We start from the raw sequence: 18,784 nt of genomic DNA on the forward strand, positions 1-18,784 counted from the left end.
CCAAGGGCTTAATCATGTCGGTGTGAAGGCCAACCGAGAGAGTGTGGGATGTCGTTGGTAATCCGACTTCGAGTAGGCCAACTGTGGAAGGTCAACTGTAAAAGGTTGTTGCTGGCCCCCCATTCATCGTGCCCCAAGCTTCCAAGCCACCCCACGAAACGGGGGTCACACCTGCATCACAGCCCAGCGTCGGTTTTCTTTGCTGATGACGTGAAAGCCTTTGCCGTCCTCGACTCTAGGGTCGTCCCCTTGCCCTCCTGGCCTTCTGGACTTAGCCATCTTTTCCGCGTCAACTCCGATACCCCTGCCAGTTGCTCCCGATTTGTTGGGTTTTTGAAGCCGTCACTCGGCGTCACTGCACAGGGCAACCGAGAGCTTGGGATCGAGTTGAGTCCATTTGATCATCGTCTTTCTCTGCTGAGCCCGGCTTGATGGGTGGTTGACCGAGGACAGCGACGATTTCGGAACCTTTCAGCTTCGGAACTACCCCCGCCTCTTCTCGATCGTACCCAAGGCCCAGGCCCGATGTCGTCCGCTTCCTTGTGTCTCCAACAAGTTGCAACAAGACAAGTCAAGCTCGATGCTCCACCCTGAGAGCTTACACTAGCTGGACTGGTGCTAGCAACCAAGGTACTCCAAAGTACTTACCTTAGTCGAGCACCAGCCCAGCATCCCACACTCGCTGACGACTCAGGGCTGCCACCTCTGCTCGCTCGGTGGCCCTGCTTCTTGTCTTGCTGGCTCTCCGCCTAATTTTTTTTTGTTTCTTGACTTTTTGGGCCAATATCCTGCCTGTCGAGTGTGCTGATTGGTTGAGCAGTGGTCGTCTGTCCACACACTACATCTGCCCTTGCTGCACCTCGTTCCGAAAGAGGGAAACGGTACGCTCAGATACTTGATGTTTGGGTCACGCTCTCGACTCCTGCCCACGGAAGTGAGGGCAACAGCATCGTTGTTAAAGACGAAGGGCCCCGTTGTCATCCACCATATCCACTTGCCCCAACATTTGGCTGCGTAGTTCCTCTTCGTGGTCGATTGCGACATTGGCCGTAGATTGTATTTTCTGGGTAGACGATTACGCTCGCTTTTGGATATAAACGTCCTCGTCTTCCTCTCCCTGCCGGACTCGTGGTCCCAGCTTCCCGTTGTCACGGACTGTTTCGCACAACCTCCCACATCGTCGCCACAGATCAACTCATCTGCACTTCTACCTGGCTGTTCTTCGGCACGCTAGCAGCTTGCTAGGTTCCCGGACATATCGTCAGGTTGCGACTTCGAAACAGGTCAACGCCCCAAGGTCGCAGTATTCGACCCTGACGTCCCAAAGCCAGCACTTGCTATCACCAGGGGCAAAAATTCTGCTTAAACCTCAACGCCGACGCAACCCATCTCGCCAACGCAACTCTCGGCGTAACCCTCCGTACCCCGGTCGATCTGTAAGCCAATAACAAACAACAGCCGGATCTGCATCCGCGTAAATGTCCTTCGTCCCCTGCATGTCGGCCAGATACTCTGCGAGGCCCCTTCTGAGCCATGGCTTGAGGGGCCAACTCGCGGCGCCAACCGCCCGCGCCGGTCGGAGCTTCTCGGCAACGGCCACTCGGCGGAGCGGCTTCCAAGCCAACGCCAGCGGTTCGGCCAACGCCGTGCAAACTGGTTGGAGCGGAAGGTCAGTTTTGGCAGTTGCTTTGGCCACAGGTACAGTCGGATGGGGTCTTGCCAGCTCGATCAAGGGCGACTCCGCCAGCGCTGGCTTTCTTCCACTAGGCGGCGGTTTGCTTTCCCCGGAGAGCCAATCTCGTCCGATAAATTATGCCACCATGGCCGAGATGGAGCAGGTTGGTTGTTTTCTGTGTTTATGGTGCGCTGCGGGTGTTGACGTCTTGTTCAGGCCTTGAAGGAAATTCGACAGGAGCTGGGTGGCGAGGACATCATCTCCACAGATCCGGAAGACCTGCACGCTCACGGATACTCCGAATGGTCGTCAACCAACCCTGACGGTCTACCGGTTGCCGTAGCGTATCCTCATTCGACAGAGCAAGTGGCGACGATTGCGCGAGTGTGCTTCAAGTACAACGTTCCCATCATCCCTTACTCGGGAGGCTCTAGCTTAGAAGGAAACTTTTCGGCCCCTTACGGAGGAATCAGCGTCGACTTTGCCTTCATGGACAAGGTCCTTTCATTCAACAAGGATGACATGGATATCGTCGTACAGCCCAGCATTGGATGGCAGGACCTGAACGAGAAGCTCGCCAAAATGGAGAGTGGTCTCTTCTTTCCCATTGACCCAGGTAAGAAAGGATCATCGCCGTGCCCTGGTACCGAGATCTCGATGATTGACCTATAGGAAAGGCCCGAGTGCCAAGATTGGCGGAATGATCGGTACCAACTGCTCGGGTACTAATGCGGTCAGATACGGAACTATGAAAGACTGGGTAATCAACCTTACTGTTGTGTTGGCTGATGGCACTGTGGTCAAGACGCGTCGACGGCCGAGGAAGTCTTCCGCGGGTTACAACCTTAATAGTTTGTTCGTTGGATCCGAAGGAACGCTGGGGCTTGTGACTGAAGGTACGTTGCGCGGTGCCGTTGAGCGGCATGTAACTTTCCGACTCGAGCCCGTTAATGAGGTACTGACACTAGCATAGCGACCCTCAAGCTCACGGTTGTGCCTGAAGACTTCTCGGTTGCAGTGGTGACGTTCCCTAGCATCAGGGATGCTGCGGCTGCCGCGGCTGAAGTGATGCGCAACGGCATCCCCGTCGCGGCCATGGAAATCATGGACGAAGTCCAGATGAAGGTCGTCAACATGGGCGGTGCTACGGCTCCCCGCGTTTGGCAGGAACTTCCAACTCTGTTCTTCAAGTTCTCCGGCACCAAGGCCGGTGTTAAGGAGAACATTGGCCTCGTCCAGAAGATTACCAAGAACCACAAGGGTGGAAACTTCGAGTTCGCCAAGGACACACTGGAGCAGAAGCTGCTGTGGTCTGCTCGTAAAGAGTCGTTGTGGTCGATGTTGGCACTGCGAAAGGACGGAGAAGAAGTTTGTGAGTCTCCCTCGTCAGGCCCAAACTTTACGAGTCATGGTGGACTAACAACGCGTAGGGAGTACCGATGTTGCGGTTCCCTTCAGTCGTTTGGCAGACCTAATCGAGATCAGCAAGAAAGAGATGGACGACATGGGCCTTTTTGCGAGCATTTTGGGCCATATCGGTGACGGCAACTTCCACGAGAGTATCATCTACAACCGGACGATTCCCGAAGAGAGGGAGAAGGTTGAGAAGTGCGTCCACAACATGGTGAAGAGGGCGATCGACATGGAGGGAACGTGTACTGGCGAGCATTCAATCGGCTGGGGTAAGAAGGAGTCGCTTCTTCTCGAGGTCGGCCCCGACACGCTCGACGTGATGAAGTCAATCAAACGGGCGTTGGATCCGAAGTGGATCATGAACCCTGGCAAGATCATGGATATTCCCCCAGGATCAAGGACGAACTTGAGCCTCTAGACGAGACAACTTCGTTGCGTTGTCTACCGTTCGACCCTGCTGACGTGCTGCGACCAGAGGATTGTTAGCGTCGTTCATGGTAGTTGGATTTATGATTCACATCAAGGAGCATCAAGGAGCCTGACTCAAGTATTCGACCTCTGGGCGTAGAGATCATGGAAAGTAAACCATCTGTTTGCAAAAAGGGATGAGTACGAAATACATATTTGCATGCCTTTCCAGGCCGGTGCATCTAGTAGCGGCAGAAGCATGGGGAAACGGGTAACAAAAGCCTGGCGGCCATCTGCTTTACTTTAAGTCTCGATTTTTCATGGCAAACAACTGGTATCTCTCACATAGTTTAAGATCAAATGTGTGAACTGCGATTGAGCACGGTATTGTTCAGACAGTGCCCGGCAATGCTGCGTCTACAGTGAAGCGATGTTTCACTGCACATCGACTGGATTCCAGGACACTTGCATACAGATTAACAATTTGATGATGCTTCCTTGGAAGATGCAGGTTGTTTCCGGACCTCGAGAATCGGCATCAGGTGGCGGTAATATTATAGACTTTTTGGAGGCGGTGAACGATAGCAAGTGAATTGTCAGGTAGCAACGGCTAGCCGCATTGGCATGGAAGAGAATGCTTTCCAAAGCAGGCAACAACAACCATCTGTTCTTTCCTGTAATGGGAGAAGAAGCGGAAAAATTAAAGTGTCGCGCTTCCTACCTTCCAAAACCAGACTCAATCTTCAGAGGTAGGTACTTTGAGGGAGATGGCGTCTTCTCCTTGGACTCCTCTAGCTTTTTCCGCCTCCACTCATTCCACGTCTTGGCCTGGTTTACCTCTTCCAAGCAACCTTACTTACCACAATTCTTCACCGCTTGGACTGATCAGGACAGTGAGAGAAGATTAGATGAGATGACAGCAGTTGGAAGCGGCAACGTAGCTTCTGAGCAAGATCTTGAACGTAAATCGACACTCTCCGGGGTATGTACGCCACATCTGTCAGAGCCGATCCTCTACCAATACCTGCTGCTCAGCTCCCTTCACTTCTCCTTCCTTTCGACAAACTTGTTCACCAACACTAGTCTCGTCACAACCTCCTCATACTCTCAAGTCAAAAGATGAGGCTCGGTTGGAGGCAAGACTGATCGAATTGCCGGCCAAATCATATTTGCTTCACCATCTACAACTTCGAAAACAGGACCCGTCCTGTGGACTTTTCTCTTTCTCATGCACACGATCAAATCTTCACCTACTTTACAAAACTTCCCTCGTCCAAATAATCGATCGATACCCTTTCACTAGGTACCTACTTACCTATCTTCCATCACCGTCTACTCTCGCCTTCCTCCACCCCCATTTCTTCCATATCCCATACTTCGACCTCTCCTCTTAAAATTTGTTCTATCCATCGATACTTCCTCCTCACCACTTCATCTCACTTATTCAAAAAGCTCAGGTAACTCTCTCTCCAACTTCGTCATCTGCACAGCACTTGACCTCTCGAATTCTGGACGGCAAGCACGAATACTCACATCATGAATGCCACTGAGGTCGAGCCGTGGAGAACATGGCCGGACTTCGCTATAAAGATTTACTGCCTTCCCTCTTCCGTAACCCTGGCTGAACTCTACGACTCTTTCACGCGGCATGGCAACATATCCACGCTCGAGATCGATGAGGATCGGAATGGTAACCGAACTGGATTCGCCCTGGTCCGCTTTGAGCCCCCACCCAAGCTCGACTTCTGGTCCTCGAAGGTTTATACCATCAAATATGGCGAAGGCAAGAGCGCCCAAGTCACTCTAAGAACGTTCAAGGCTCCTCATGAGACGTACGACAGTCTGGTCAAGAGCCCCGCCAATCCCGACATCTGGTTCAAGTCCAAGATGTCCCTGCTGGCTGATCGCATGGATTTTGGCTCTCAACTTCAGAAAAACGAGATGGTGGTGCTCAAATCTGTCACGGACAATGTGAGGATCGACGTCAACCTCAGAAAAAAGAATATCACCATCAATTTCGACACGTTTACTCGCGACCAAGCAGCGACACAGGCGGCTGGAGATCAGGGCGACGAAAAATGCGACAACAATGACATCAGTCATCATAAATGCACTGTAGATTTTGCTCGCCTCACGGAAATCTTCCGAGTCAACGAAGGGAACGACACGGAATTGGTAATGCCGTTAGAGCTTCCCCCGATGTTCTGGACCAAGGCGAGCAGGAGAAAACGCAACGAGATGGCGGCGGGAAGGTCTTCTTGGGGCAGCCTGGACCTGTGGGAGCGACGAACTGTCATACTCGATGATGAACAATTGCCCCGAGATTTCCCTGTGACTCTGCAGGCCGACTTTGACGACCCGAATTTCATCAACATCGGCCGTTGGACCACTTTCAGATTCATCATTCGGGATGCCGGAACCGCTATCGACAAGGTACTAGAGGCACTCCAGGCCTACAACGTTGCAGCCACAGTCTTGGACCACTTTGGATCTGTGCCTCGGCGCTCTCCTCTGCTAGGTACGCTTTGCCGAACTCCAGCATCGAGATCCTACAACTTGTCGACCAACCACTCGCTGCTATCCCTAAGGCCAGCCTCGGATAATCTGAAATTCGAGGTCTACTATCAGCTAGAAGTCTGCATCTCTCGCGGTATTCTCTCGGAGTATTCCATCACTCAGACTTTCGTCGATGAGTTATGTCGCATGGACAATGACCGCGCAAAATGGATGCTCGAATACTTTGCAGATCAAGGAAGCAGAGTATGGGATCCCATGGAAATGTTCCAGAACGAAGAGGCCCGTTTCTTCTTTCCTAATGCCAGTATGCCATACTATTGCACGACTATCCGTAAGGTCGTCATCACACCGTCGACTATAATTTTGTGCTCGCCAAACGTCGAATCTTCGAATAGGGTCCTTCGAAAATATAACTCGTATCAAGATCGCTTCCTCAGAGTCCAGTTTACGGACGAGCTCTACAGGGGCAGAGTGTACAGTGATGCCGGCAACGAGATCTTCAACAGAATCTACCGCACCCTGAAGCAAGGCATCAAGATCGGCAACCGCGTCTACGAGTTCTTGGCCTTTGGAAATTCACAGATTCGAGAATGTGCAGTATACTTCTTCTGCCCTACTGGCTACATTACTTGCGACGATATTCGGAAATGGATGGGCGAGTTCAGTCACATCAGGAACGTCGCCAAATATGCCGCACGCATCGGTCAATGCTTCTCGACGACAAGAGAGATACGAGGAGTCACTGTCCCTCGTATTGTACAAGAAGAAGACATTCAACGAGGCGGATATTGCTTCAGCGATGGCGTAGGCAAGATTTCGAAACTACTGGCGGAGATGGTCGTCAACGAGATGGGCCACGAATCAGTCGGCATACCGTCTGCTTTCCAATTCCGTATGGGTGGTTGCAAAGGCATGCTAGCTGTCTGGCCTGAAGCCAAGGGCCTCGAAGTGCACATTAGACCTTCCCAGGAAAAGTTCAGGGCGCAATTCAACGGGCTGGAAATCATCAAGTTTGCGCAATACTCAGTCGCCACACTGAATCGACAGACAATAACCATTCTCACCACTCTTGGCGTAAAAGGAGAACATATATTGCAGCTCGCCAAACAACAAGTTCGGAATTATGAGAAAGCTATGAATGACCGAGTGGCGGCTGCAGGCTTACTAGGAAAATACATTGACGAGAACATGACGTCTTTGACAATCAAGGATCTCGTCTGCTGGGGTTTCATGGATACGGAAGTGCAAGAGCCATTTGTTCTCACGATTTTAAATCTCTGGCGAATCTGGTCCATGAAGCTGTTGAAAGAGAAGGCTCGAGTGGTGATAGAACAGAGCGCTTTTCTTCTCGGATGCCTCGATGAAACTGGAACTTTGCGAGGCCACTCCAAAGAAACGGAAGGGAAGACGACACGGAACATTCAAGACCTTCCCCAGATCTTCCTACAAATCCCGCACCCTGACGATGGCAAGTTTTACTGCGTCACCGGAGTATGCATTATTGGACGCAACCCGTCACTTCACCCGGGAGATATTCGTGTCGTAGAAGCGGTTGATGTTCCCGCTCTTCATCACCTCAAGAATGTTGTGGTGTTCCCTAGCGTCGGTGACCGAGATGTGCCCAGCATGCTTTCAGGAGGTGACCTCGACGGTGACGACTTCTTCGTTATCTGGAACCCGGATCTCATACCCCATGAGTGGCACCAGCCCCCAATGAACTACGTAGCACCAAAGGCCCCAGTGTTGAAGCGTGGGTTCGTTAGAGTATCAGATCTGAGAACGTTCTTCGTTCGGTACATTCAGAATGACTGCCTGGCCTTGGTTGCAATTGCGCATCTAGCCCAGGCCGATCAATCTCAAGCGGGAGCAAAAGATCACAGATGTGAGTACTGATCTTACGGCTAACGAAGAAGATACTAACATAAGCTAACAGGCCTGAAGTTAGCGGAGCTTCACTCCAAGGCCGTTGACTATGTCAAGACTGCGGACCCAGCCAACTTGCATCCGGATCTTCAGCCCAAGAAATGGCCTCATTTTATGAACCGTAGAAACACCTACTGGTCCTCAAGCACCCTTGGCCAGATCTATGACATGATCCAAGAACAGGTACTCAACCCTCTTTACGAGAAAAAGTTTGACGGCAGGATTTTGAATCGCTTCACTCTCACGGACGATTTTCTCGAAAAAGCGCGCAAGGTCAAGAACCAGTATGACACCTCCTTGCGTCGCCTCATGAGCCATCGCGACATCCAAACCGAGTTCGAAGCCTGGACCGGGTTTGTACTGTCAAAACCACGTGTTGGGAGCGACTACAAGCAGCAAGAAGACATCGGTCAGGAATCGGCGGCACTCAAGCACAGGTTTCGGGAGATTTGCTACAAAGAGGCAGGCAGCAGAAACTATGACGACTTTGCCCCGTTCGTGGCTGCAATGTACAAAGTCACCGAGGAACAGGTCAATGCAGCGCTCGCGGCGGAGTGCGAAGACGAGGAACACAAGCGACAATCGATGCCCCTGATCAGCTTCCCATGGATCTTCCACTGGACCATGGGCCGCATCGCCACCGGACACGTCAAGATCAAACCCACCGTCGACCCTGAGGCTCAGCCGGTGACGAAAAAGGCCTACCCCATTCGTCGCGTCGAAGGGGACACGGGGCAGCAGGAGACTCAGCTGGGAGGCGGAAGAGTGGTCCACCGGGGCGAACTGTTGGAGGTGTTCGAGAGCCCCACGAAGGAGGACGACAGTGAGGTCTCACAGCCATCCGAGCGCGGCGATGCTACTGGTGGACAGGAGATACATGTTGAGGAGGATAGTGCCATGGATGCCATGGACCGGCTGATGAGCGGCGCCATGGGCTAGTGAGGCGTACACAATGGCAGCTTTTTCTGCTGCGACAGGGGCGTTTGACAGGTCATTCCCGCGGGTCCCAGTCATTAATCATGGAAACTCAGGAAAGCGACGGGGGCGATAACGGAGGAGGCTTTTTCCGTTGGGCCATTGATGCCCGCATACCGTCAGGCAGCTTCCTTACGAGACATGCGAGATACCAATCCGCACAATAGACTTGCTTCGTGACGCAGCCATGGCCCGTTTCCTATGCCACTGTGACCTCAGGAGCGCCGTCTGGTGTCGTCAGAAGCTCCCCTCCGAACTTCAACTGATGAAGTGTTCACCGTTGTGCCGCGTTGCCGCGGGAAGGATCTTAGAGGGACAGCCTTTGCTTTGCTTGCTTGCTTGCTTTGCCGGTGCCTGCTCGGGGAACCGACGGGAGGCAGCCGGGGGGGAACACGTTCGAGGCTTTCCGACGTTGAGGAGGAAGACAGAACGGACAGAACAGATTAGTAGGCGGCGGCGGCAGCAGCAGCAGCAGCGGAAAAGGGGTGCATGCCGGGGTCCTGTCCACTACCACGCCTCACGCATCAACCAAAAAGGAACGCTCACGACCAGCAGGGCGGCAGGATTGGAGGGGGGAGGAGGCTGTCTGGCACGGCTTTTTCCCGGATCGTCCATGCCACCACATCACTCGAGCGACGTCTACTTGGCACACACGCGATGGGAAAGGCTCACTGGCCCTGCTACTCTGATGATTTGAATTGCAATGGGGGAGTTGGACCTGAAACTCGTGGCCCCCCCCTTCCCCCCCTTCTTCTAGAATTCATAAACCAGATCCTTCTCTTCCCTTCGGTTCCTGTCCAGATCGTCGATCAAACGGACAAGCTGTCCGGGTGCGGCATGCATACAGCGAGGTCACTTGACCCACGAGGCAACGTGGTGCGAGTCCGGTCCGCGCATTCCGCCTCTCCATACGATCCAACAGGGAATCTGACGAAATAAGAGGGGAGCCCGAGAACGGTGCTCTAGTCGAACGGGCCCAGGCCACGGGGCGGTCGCTGTACCGGAGCCGCGGATGGGAAATCGGGAATCGACGTGTTCTCATCGTTCTCCACGTCCAAGCGGGCAGAAGGCGGCACAGGCCACGGGGAAGACCATCCGTGTTGCGTGATGCCTGGCGCAGATCGCCAGAAAAAAACCCTTCACTTCCTGACGCATAGATCCGTTCTCAGCACCCACTTCTCGCCTGCGGTGACCTCGCGCCCCTCGTGCTGTTGATAAGTGGAACATGTGTCAGTCTGCAGGACCTGTACTGCGGCCAGGAGGGTAAAAATAACAGGGCAAGGTGGGAGTGATGTAGGGGGTCTGGCGTATGCTGCTCAGCAGGCAGAGTGGGTTGAACATGCCGGTGGTTGGGGAGGGGAGGTTGATTGGGGGGTTTGGGGAGGGGAGGGGGCCGCAGCTGTGGTGGCCGTCGGTTGGGTCGTGTTTTGCGCCACCAAAAGCAAAGAAAAGGTACAGGAGAAGTAATGCCGGCGGAGAGACCGTGGTGGCAACGGTCGCGGTCGCTCAGAAACATGTTCAGGTGCGTCTTGCCCTGAGCATTCCGGGGATCAGGGGAGGATGCATAGGTTTCTTGGGATTATGTACATGGAGATAATTTTCTCAAGACGAGACTTACCAGCATGCAATCGTCGCCGTGCTTGTGAAGAAGAAGCATGCCAGTTTCGAGGGCGACTGGGATCTCTTCCTTGGCAGAACGGCGGTCGTTGGGGAAAAAGACGGTCTCGCCGCCGACACAGCCCTCAGCGGAGGAAGTAAGATAGAGCAGTAGCGTCCATGTTGTCTTGCACGTGACGGGTCCGGTCGAGGGGTCGGGTGTGAGCGTGACGTTGTTGGAGTCGTCGTCTGTGTGGGGGTCCCAAAGTCAGCCGGGCCGATCGTGAAGTTGAAGAGGAAGCCTGCACGGAAGACAAGTGAAGGATGCAGAAGAAAACGGTCTGAGCTGAGAGAGATCAGAGGGCCCTTGAGTGCTGCAGGTCGAAGGGAATCCTAGAACGCTCATTGCTGCGTTTCTTGTTTGGATAGGGAGACGCGAGATGTTGAGGGGTTTCGCTGGATCGGACTCGCAGGCTCCCGGACTCAGCCTCCCACATGACCCGAAAGGACAACGCCATTGAGTGGATCGATATGGACCGATTCGCAGGGTTTGGGCCTGTGCGACAAATCGATGGGTTCTTTTGGTGCTGGGATGGGAGTCCGCAGTGACAAGAAGAGTGTAAACAAAGAGGACTGAGCGGAGGGGATGAGGTGTCATATATCAAATATGACCATCGCATGGTTGATCGATGGTCCAGGCACTTGCTGCGGGGCCCAACATCGTCTTCAAGGAATAGTGGGTAAAAGATCTCAGATTCTAGCAGGTTTCTCCACGAGGCGTTGTAAGTCATGATCGTCTTCAGAGACCTTTGTACTGGGCCTGAGGAGATTAAGACATGCATGGGTTGGAAACCGCTCCGACTCCGGTGCCCATACGAATGGGTCGATGAAGGAAACTGACGAGAAAGCGAGGAAACATATGGACCGAGCGAGCTCATGCGTAAGCTGCTGTGCAAGATGACTCAGGGCCGTCCGCTTGAACGAGAGTGAAGGTCTTGCAACGATCTTCAAGCACAATGGCCTTGCGAGCCCACAAGAGTCGGTACACAGCAATGTGGTGGTGTGCGATGTCATTTATAACGACGCAATGAAACGTTGTCGAGCTCTGTGCCCCCTCCATTGCCTCTCAACTTCGGCCATCTAGGGAACAGTAACAGATACTTGTGGCTTGCTGCATGTGGCAAGCTGGCTCGGGTGGATGGATGCCCGGCCACTGATGCTAAGAGTATGCAATGAATAACGGAGGCCTTGCCCCGTGACTCGCAGACTATTCATCGCCTTCGGCGCATGTGGCGTATGACAGGTCAACGATTGGGTTTTGTGAGACTTACAATGTGCATCAAAATACTGGCCCTTGGAGTAGCGATAGATGCGGATGTTGGGATTCAAACCGACGACTTCACCGCCCCTGACAAGATGAACCCTTGTTAGCAAGTCTCACAACAATCCCGCAACGAGAATGTCTAGACCCAGATGTGTTTCTTCTTCCGTATGGGTTTCATGTTTGTTGTAACTGTTTTGGATGTCTTCTGGTTGTGCGCAGACACTGGCGGATCTAGCCGGAAGCGCGTGGGATGCAATGCTCAGGGCAAGGGTCATGAGGGGGGCGGGGATGGCAAGGGAGTGAATCCAGCGCACTCACCACAAATCCTGAATATCTTCTTGACGCAGCAATTCGCGTAGCCCAGTTTCCGTCCAGAGACGCTGGGCAAAGGCAGCATCCTGCACTTGGAATCGGTCATTTACTCTGACCGCCTCTCCCCGCTTAGGCCGCCCGGGTGTGGTGATCAGTGGCAGACCCCTGAGGAAAGTGACATAGGAACTGCAAAGGGATTTCGGCCAAAAGTTGCGGACCAGGACGACTTTGTCAGGACAAGGGCCGAGCTTGTCGGGAGCTAGGTCTGCAACTGGCAGTGGTGGCTTGAACTGGGGCCAAGCGGGTGGTGAACTGGGGGTCGAAGGAGCGGTTGATTTTGTGTTACTGCCGTTAGTAGCCCCGGCGCCAGCTTTCGCCTTCGCAGCGTTGCTGCTCTTGGATTTGCCCATGATTTAGGGTTGTTGCTGTGCCGCACAGAATGGAACGTGGTTCGGGATGATGTGCAGCGAACCAAGTAGGACCTGGTGGCTTGTGGTTCCTGGCGGCTGTCTAGGACACAGCTGAGGCTCCCGCTAGCGTGTTGCAAAGCGGCGTGGCACACGGGAGGGGTAGGAGCCGGTGGGCTGGTCCCCCCGCGGGAAAGGATGAAGGAGGGATTGGTTGTGCGATGAGCAGCTGACTTGCGGCTGAAGATGGTCAAGTCGATTGTGCAGATCGCCCCTCCGCTCGTATGTTTTTTGTTGGACTCAAAGGAGACGCCGTCAGGGCCCTGGAGATTCCCACGTGAGAAACGCGGGCGTGGACCAGCTGAAATACAAATGCCAAAATCCGGATCGTGGTGTTTGAGCCGGCACAGCCTTTGGTCATGGCATTCAACCTCGGAGCAGATTGGCGGGTTTGGTGTGTGCGAGCAATCGCGAGTTTGTGGGCGGCAGAAACAGGAATGGAACGATGTGATGTCGCCCTGAGTGGTTGTTGAAGGATGGAAGTGGGCTCAAGTGACATGTTGCGTGCTCCATGCCTATTTGGCTGTACTGTACGTACATACTGTGCATACAGTGTAGCGCTAGCTGGCGTGTGCCGCCCTGGGAACCCGTGGCTTACCCGGCCGCAGCCGCTGATTTGAGATCACCGTTGGTCCACATACCAGTGGGGGTGTGCCTCCGGGGGCCCGGGGTCGCACCGCCGGGACCAGGGCTCGGCGAGGGGTCTACCTGTACTACAGTACCTACATATGACGCTAAACACTGGTCTCGCTCGATCTTAGAATCGGGGGTTCTCATTGACGTCTCCCTGGCCTTGTCCCTCCTTTCGTCATATCTCAGCAGCCAGCCTTCTCCTACTGTACATAGTACTTTTTCCATTATCAGAAAAATGACAGTTGACCAAGATTCTGTTTCCCCTCTTGATGTATCGTGGTCGGCGTCGATTTTCTTTGCTACGCATGATCCCGTGCAGCAGCGCGGCGTGCTTCTAGCAATTGCGACTCGGATTTACACCCATCCCTTTCCTCTCGTTCGGAATCCAGTCTGTGCACAGAACGCCGTCGGTTCGGTGCCATTATCGCATCGCAAGTTTGTGGAATCCGTGCACGACGCTGAGTCGTACAAGCCTGATGAGTAAGGCGCTCTGGATGGGGGTCAACATCAGCAAACTTTCGGCAAGGCGGTTGCTCCCGCTCCTAATCAAAAAAACCTGGAGCTGTTCCTAGAAAGGTGTCGTACAAAGACGTTTTCTATGCAAGGTTCCAACAATGCTTCGGTCGCTTGCTGTTAAACAGCGGTTGCTGGTGGGCACCGTTTTCGATCACAGGACACAGATCGCATTGTCCCTTTGAACCGATCTTGCACGATGCAACCAGATCGGTGACCCAGTATTGTGGTAAAGGCGATTGTGGCACCCAGGAAAACCCACGATAAGCTCGCGCCTGGGCGATCGCGGAGATTCCCACATGCGCTGCACGTTGAGACTCTTGGGCAGTTGGTAAATCCCTCAGCCGCGGGAAGTCCCCAGCAGAAAGGTTTCTTGTAGAGCGGCGTCATTTCAGCCGGCACGCCATTGCTATTGGGTGCTCACTCGTGACTATTGCCTTTCCTGGCTGAGGCACTAGATCGTGGGAAATGTGATATATGACCGGACCTGGACTCGCAAGTCTGGCAGGTCCCACCAGCTGCCAGCCTGCTGCTGAAGGGTCTCTGCGATCAGATCTCGTCGACCGCTTTGACACTGCAGAGTCGGATTCATCCTTGTTCGAAATATGGAAGATTTTCTGCTGTAAGTAGCCCCTCCCATGATGCAAGATTGTCGGAATCTGCCCCTGACAATGATGAAGACAATGACATTCTGACGGGATTGGGTTTGCTGTGAGACACTCCGGTCAAATTGGAACTCGTTTGTAGCCGTGGGCCAACACATGTCTTCCATCTAACCCGATTGTGGCTTGTTTGTCTCGCAACAACTCTCGAACCAAGTGCCTGACTGTCGGGACGGCACTCTCTTCAACCCAGGGTATGTCGAAAACAGGCAAGCCTGTCGCAGGCTCCATAAACGACCCCCGACGACCCTCCCCGCCAATGATTCTTTTTTTGCGGAGCGCGACATCTCAGTCTACGACTCACCCCAACATCACTTCTCACGAGGACGCTTGCGACAAACCTCACCCACTTCCCTGACCCTCCGTGAACCCGGCCAACCAAGTGACGGCACACGACGCTGACCCAGTATTTTGGTCGTTTTTCTAAGAATCTCGGAGCGCTTCGCGCACTGTTTGTTCCAACTCCTGCCAAGCTCTATTTGACAGCTTTGGCAAAGCTCGCTTCATTGTCTCGTCATCGTCACGCCAGCGGAGGTGGTACGGCAATTTGGATGTACGTGTATCTCACTGTCGTCTCGCTGTCTGAGCAGGGACCGCGAAACTGTCCAAGTGAATGGACGGTTGTGAGTCTTTTACAGTAACATTTGTCAGACAACCGATGCAGAAAACGCTTGAAATTAGCCGGGAGGGTATGACACGCGCAGCCATCAGCCAAAAGATTATCGTCAACAAGTGATAACGTTTGAACGTATGCCTGGATGAACCTGGCACACCTCACCCACGGCATCGCACACACTTTGTGGGGACCCGACGACATGGTGCGTCCAAGAACCGATAGAGCGTCAAAAAACTGTCAAGTACCATCGACGATCTAGCAATCAAGATCTCGGACAATCAATCGCTGCCGAGACAAGCATGTATTTTGTTCTGTTCGCAGTTGGTGGTGGGGTGCAGGCGCGCAAGTCATAAGTCGTGGAAGGAGCAGGTCCAAGAGGCGTCGATGGCGTGCAAGTGTATGTAACTGAAAACCGACGTCTGATCTGTCATTTTATTAGTCTAGCACATGTTTTTGTTGCTGTGATACTGAGTGGACTGGTGTATGACACGGCAGCACCAGGTAATTCGCCAGATGCAGCCATCAAGGCAGGTGGGTAGGCCCCGGGGAAGCCATCCGATCATCTGACTGGCATGTCATCTGCAGGTGATTTTGACTGATGGGAGCAGCCGTTGCAAGGTCGGCTGCCCAAGGCAAGGAGACAGATCGTATTCTGCGTTGTGGACGATGCTGATTGGGCATCGTGACCGGGGGCAGAGCGACATGTGCGATTGCTGACCAGGGCTTTAGTCCAGCCATTTAGCGCCAAGGAGGGAGCAGGATATTTGAGTTGACCGCCATCAAGTTCCGTGTCATCTGCAGTCATGACGACGGGTGGCTGTCGCGGATGCAATCAAGATTCCCGCCCTTGTTACTCTACTCTACCACTATGCTGTGGCTGGCTTAGCTGTCGTCGAGTTGCAGTTTCAGGGTGCCTGAAAGCGTATCTTCTGCAAGTTGTGTAGTGTCAACAGTGGGCCGACGTGCATTTCGTCCGTAGTCAACGGAATTAGCATCTCGCCAGCATACGCAGCACGAAATTGCCAGCCTTAAAAGGATATTGATACGAAGTTTTCATGAACAGAGAGATCTGGACTTGCAGTCATTAGGAGGTGCGTCACCACCGATGAGAGCGATTGGTGATGTTGTGGAAACAAAGTGAAGTAATGGAGAGGGCCGCTGAAACAAGACAAATGCTGAGCCTTTCCGTTCAGGTACCTAGGTTGGTCGGATAAGTCGGACAAATCTGGTAACCCCTTCGGCTGGGCTGGACAATGGTACCGTACCGATAGCTAATCCGTGATATGCACAAGCCAGAACGGCTATTCTGCTTTGCTGCATACTACGTAGCACGATCCACTCATTGCAAGGGTCCGAAAATTTTAGTGGCGGGAACTTCCTTTCCCCGACTTCCAATTCAGACGAGCTCCTCTCCTGTCCCGCCATAGCTCCGCTTTACCTCTTCCCAGCACGCAAACCTCAGCTGTTCAAGGGACCGCGACTCCATCGACTCCCGTCTTGATCAACTGACCGGCCGGTCCTTGCCGCTCTGACCTTGTAAGCCTTCCCGCGAAAGCCACAGTGGATGCGCTGTCTGACATTTGGGTGCAATCTAGGGGGAAGATTCGATGCTCGCGCAACGCTCGCCAACAGCCATGGCTTCCGACAACGAGTCGTCAGACTCTCGACCGACGAGATCGCCGCTTCAGCCAACATCCTCCGTTTTTCAGACCAGAGCCACGAAACAACTGGGCCTGTTCTTCGCCGGCGCCGGCTTTTTTCTCTTCTCGGCTATGATCACGCGACGCTCCGTAGTACGCAAACAACTCGCCGCCTTTCCCAAATTCTACCAGCCCAGTCACTATGCGGCAGGGAAGCAAGGGAATCCCGAAGGAGGCATGATTGCCTTTGAGGCCTTGAACCTGGCGACACTCAATGTCTTCAGCTTTGCCATAATGATGACTGGAGGAGCGGCATGGGCATTCGATGTGTCTTCGGTCGACGATCTGAGAGACATGGCACGAAGAAGCATTCGCGGAGCAGCTGGCCAGACGGATGAGGCCGCTGAGCGAGAATTCGAAGAATGGGCTGCCAAAGTTTTGACCAAGTTCGGCAAGATGCCCGCTGAGGACGAAGCACAGAACAAGGACAACAGTGCGGCCGACTCCAAGACAGACAAGTAGGGACAGTGAGGTGGCAACAATCATCTAGACCAAAATACATCTTTGTCGCGGGTATAGACGATTTCTGGGCACGCCTCAACACGGACGTTGCCACATTGTCTATAATGCGACAACCTGTACAAAATTTGATAAGGCGCAGACCGCCATTAAGACACCTCACCATGAACCGACTCAACAAATAGCATGACCTGGCGCAGTTTTCGTCACGCCTTGCCGTCTAGCAAGATTATTGGCCTTCTAGAGGAAGCGAGACCGGAGTGGCCAGTATGGAAATGAAGAAGCCACAAGAATGGCTATGCTGGTATCGGTTTCAGCCCAGTGCGGCGATTTGGCCATCTACTTGAGCCCTCCCGCCCTGCCTCGGTAGAGCATTCGGGTTCTGCATCGCGACGGTCCTAGCGCCCTACGTCGATCTGTTGTGCTGTCTTACAGCTGCTTCGAGCCCCCCCCCCCCAAATTTGTGAGGCGCGCATACCCGATAACTTCATAAAAGAAAATTGAGCTTTAGACGCATGTTCCCCTCGTGATTCTGGCGGGGTCGCCGCTTGGCAGTTAGTGGTTGAGGAGCGTTCGGCTATTCCACGCCCGCGCCGTCAGGATTGCGGTCCGGCATGGTCAACAGCCAATGGCATGTCTTGCCCTATCAGTTCTCAGAATTTTATTTCATGTTCATAACTTTTCTTTTGAAACGAGTCTCTGTCTGCAACCGAACAAGTGCTTTGTGAGCTGTCACGAAGACTTTCTCACCACCCGGGACGGTGTCAATGGCGCCAAATAAGTAGGAGCGGTTGACGCAGATGACGCTCATTCCTCTCCCGAGACGTTTGACTTGGAGCTCTTTCTTATGTCGACCACCGTCGATGATCTAGGAGGCCAACGACAAGATGATACGAGCTGGCTGAAAAGCCACGCTCCAGTGCAATGGGGCCGGGTGTGCAGCAGTGAGGCACTGGTAGACTAGATTCGGAGTGAACGACTTCACTTTGGATGGAGAAAGGGTCCGAGACAACCCGTGGCCTTGCAACACCCCGGTCGTCCCGACTTGCCCCGTCATCATCCCTGATCTCCTGTCGACAAGGATTTAGTACCTTACGGCCCTAGGTACCTAGCAGATCTTCTTTTAGTCCCTTCTGGATTTTTGACCATCCACGCCCACCCCCCCTGTCTCCTACGGACGCAAGAGCTGGGAGGGTGCGAACAAGGATTGCATACAATTTCATACAAACGGAAATGCAAAGAGGCTTCCGCTGCAGCTATACTCCATGATCCATGCTCTGGGTATCGGACCCGAATCGACGCCAAGTCGCATTGGCTCTATGAAGCCCACCAAGCGGTAGGAGTTCACAATTCTCTCTTGTTTCGATTTATCTTATAAACTTCATCACCTCCTCGTCAATCCCACTTGCCACTACCCTCACTTATTTCTTCAACCACTGAATACTGCTTCGACCTTCTGGCGCCATCTTCCTCGAAAGACCTCCTATCTTCAATTCAAATATACGTTTGCCTCGACACAGCCTCCGTCATCGACTCTTGTCAAGCAATGTACCAGGTCAAAAGTCAACTTGACTCTTGGTGGTGCTAATTC

At 53.4% G+C, this 18,784-nt stretch overlaps 3 protein-coding genes across 3 annotated transcripts; all 3 read left to right on the forward strand.

The window, feature by feature from the left end:
- Positions 1-1,478: 1,478 nt before the first annotated feature.
- On the forward strand, positions 1,479-3,506 carry ColSpa_10882 (D-lactate dehydrogenase [cytochrome], mitochondrial; the record flags this gene model as incomplete). The annotated part of the gene is made up of 5 exons (XM_049277094.1): positions 1,479-1,838; positions 1,892-2,291; positions 2,353-2,571; positions 2,649-3,047; positions 3,106-3,506. The coding sequence occupies 5 exons, from the start codon at positions 1,479-1,481 to the stop codon at positions 3,504-3,506; spliced, it is 1,779 nt and encodes a 592-aa protein (XP_049133051.1).
- Positions 3,507-5,032: 1,526 nt separating this feature from the next.
- Positions 5,033-8,875, forward strand: ColSpa_10883 (RNA-dependent RNA polymerase 1; the record flags this gene model as incomplete). Its single annotated transcript, XM_049277095.1, has 3 exons — positions 5,033-6,014; positions 6,036-7,895; positions 7,947-8,875. 3 exons carry the CDS (start codon positions 5,033-5,035, stop codon positions 8,873-8,875), a joined length of 3,771 nt encoding a protein of 1,256 aa, XP_049133052.1.
- A 7,793-nt stretch (positions 8,876-16,668) lies between these two features.
- On the forward strand, positions 16,669-17,196 carry ColSpa_10884 (uncharacterized protein; the record flags this gene model as incomplete). The annotated part of the gene is made up of 1 exon (XM_049277096.1): positions 16,669-17,196. The coding sequence occupies one exon, from the start codon at positions 16,669-16,671 to the stop codon at positions 17,194-17,196; it is 528 nt and encodes a 175-aa protein (XP_049133053.1).
- Between the last annotated feature and the right edge of the window lie 1,588 nt (positions 17,197-18,784).

The sequence above is a fragment of the Colletotrichum spaethianum genome (assembly GCF_022836535.1).
Source record: "Colletotrichum spaethianum MAFF 239500 DNA, contig40, whole genome shotgun sequence".
Taxonomy (NCBI): Eukaryota; Fungi; Ascomycota; class Sordariomycetes; order Glomerellales; family Glomerellaceae; genus Colletotrichum; species Colletotrichum spaethianum.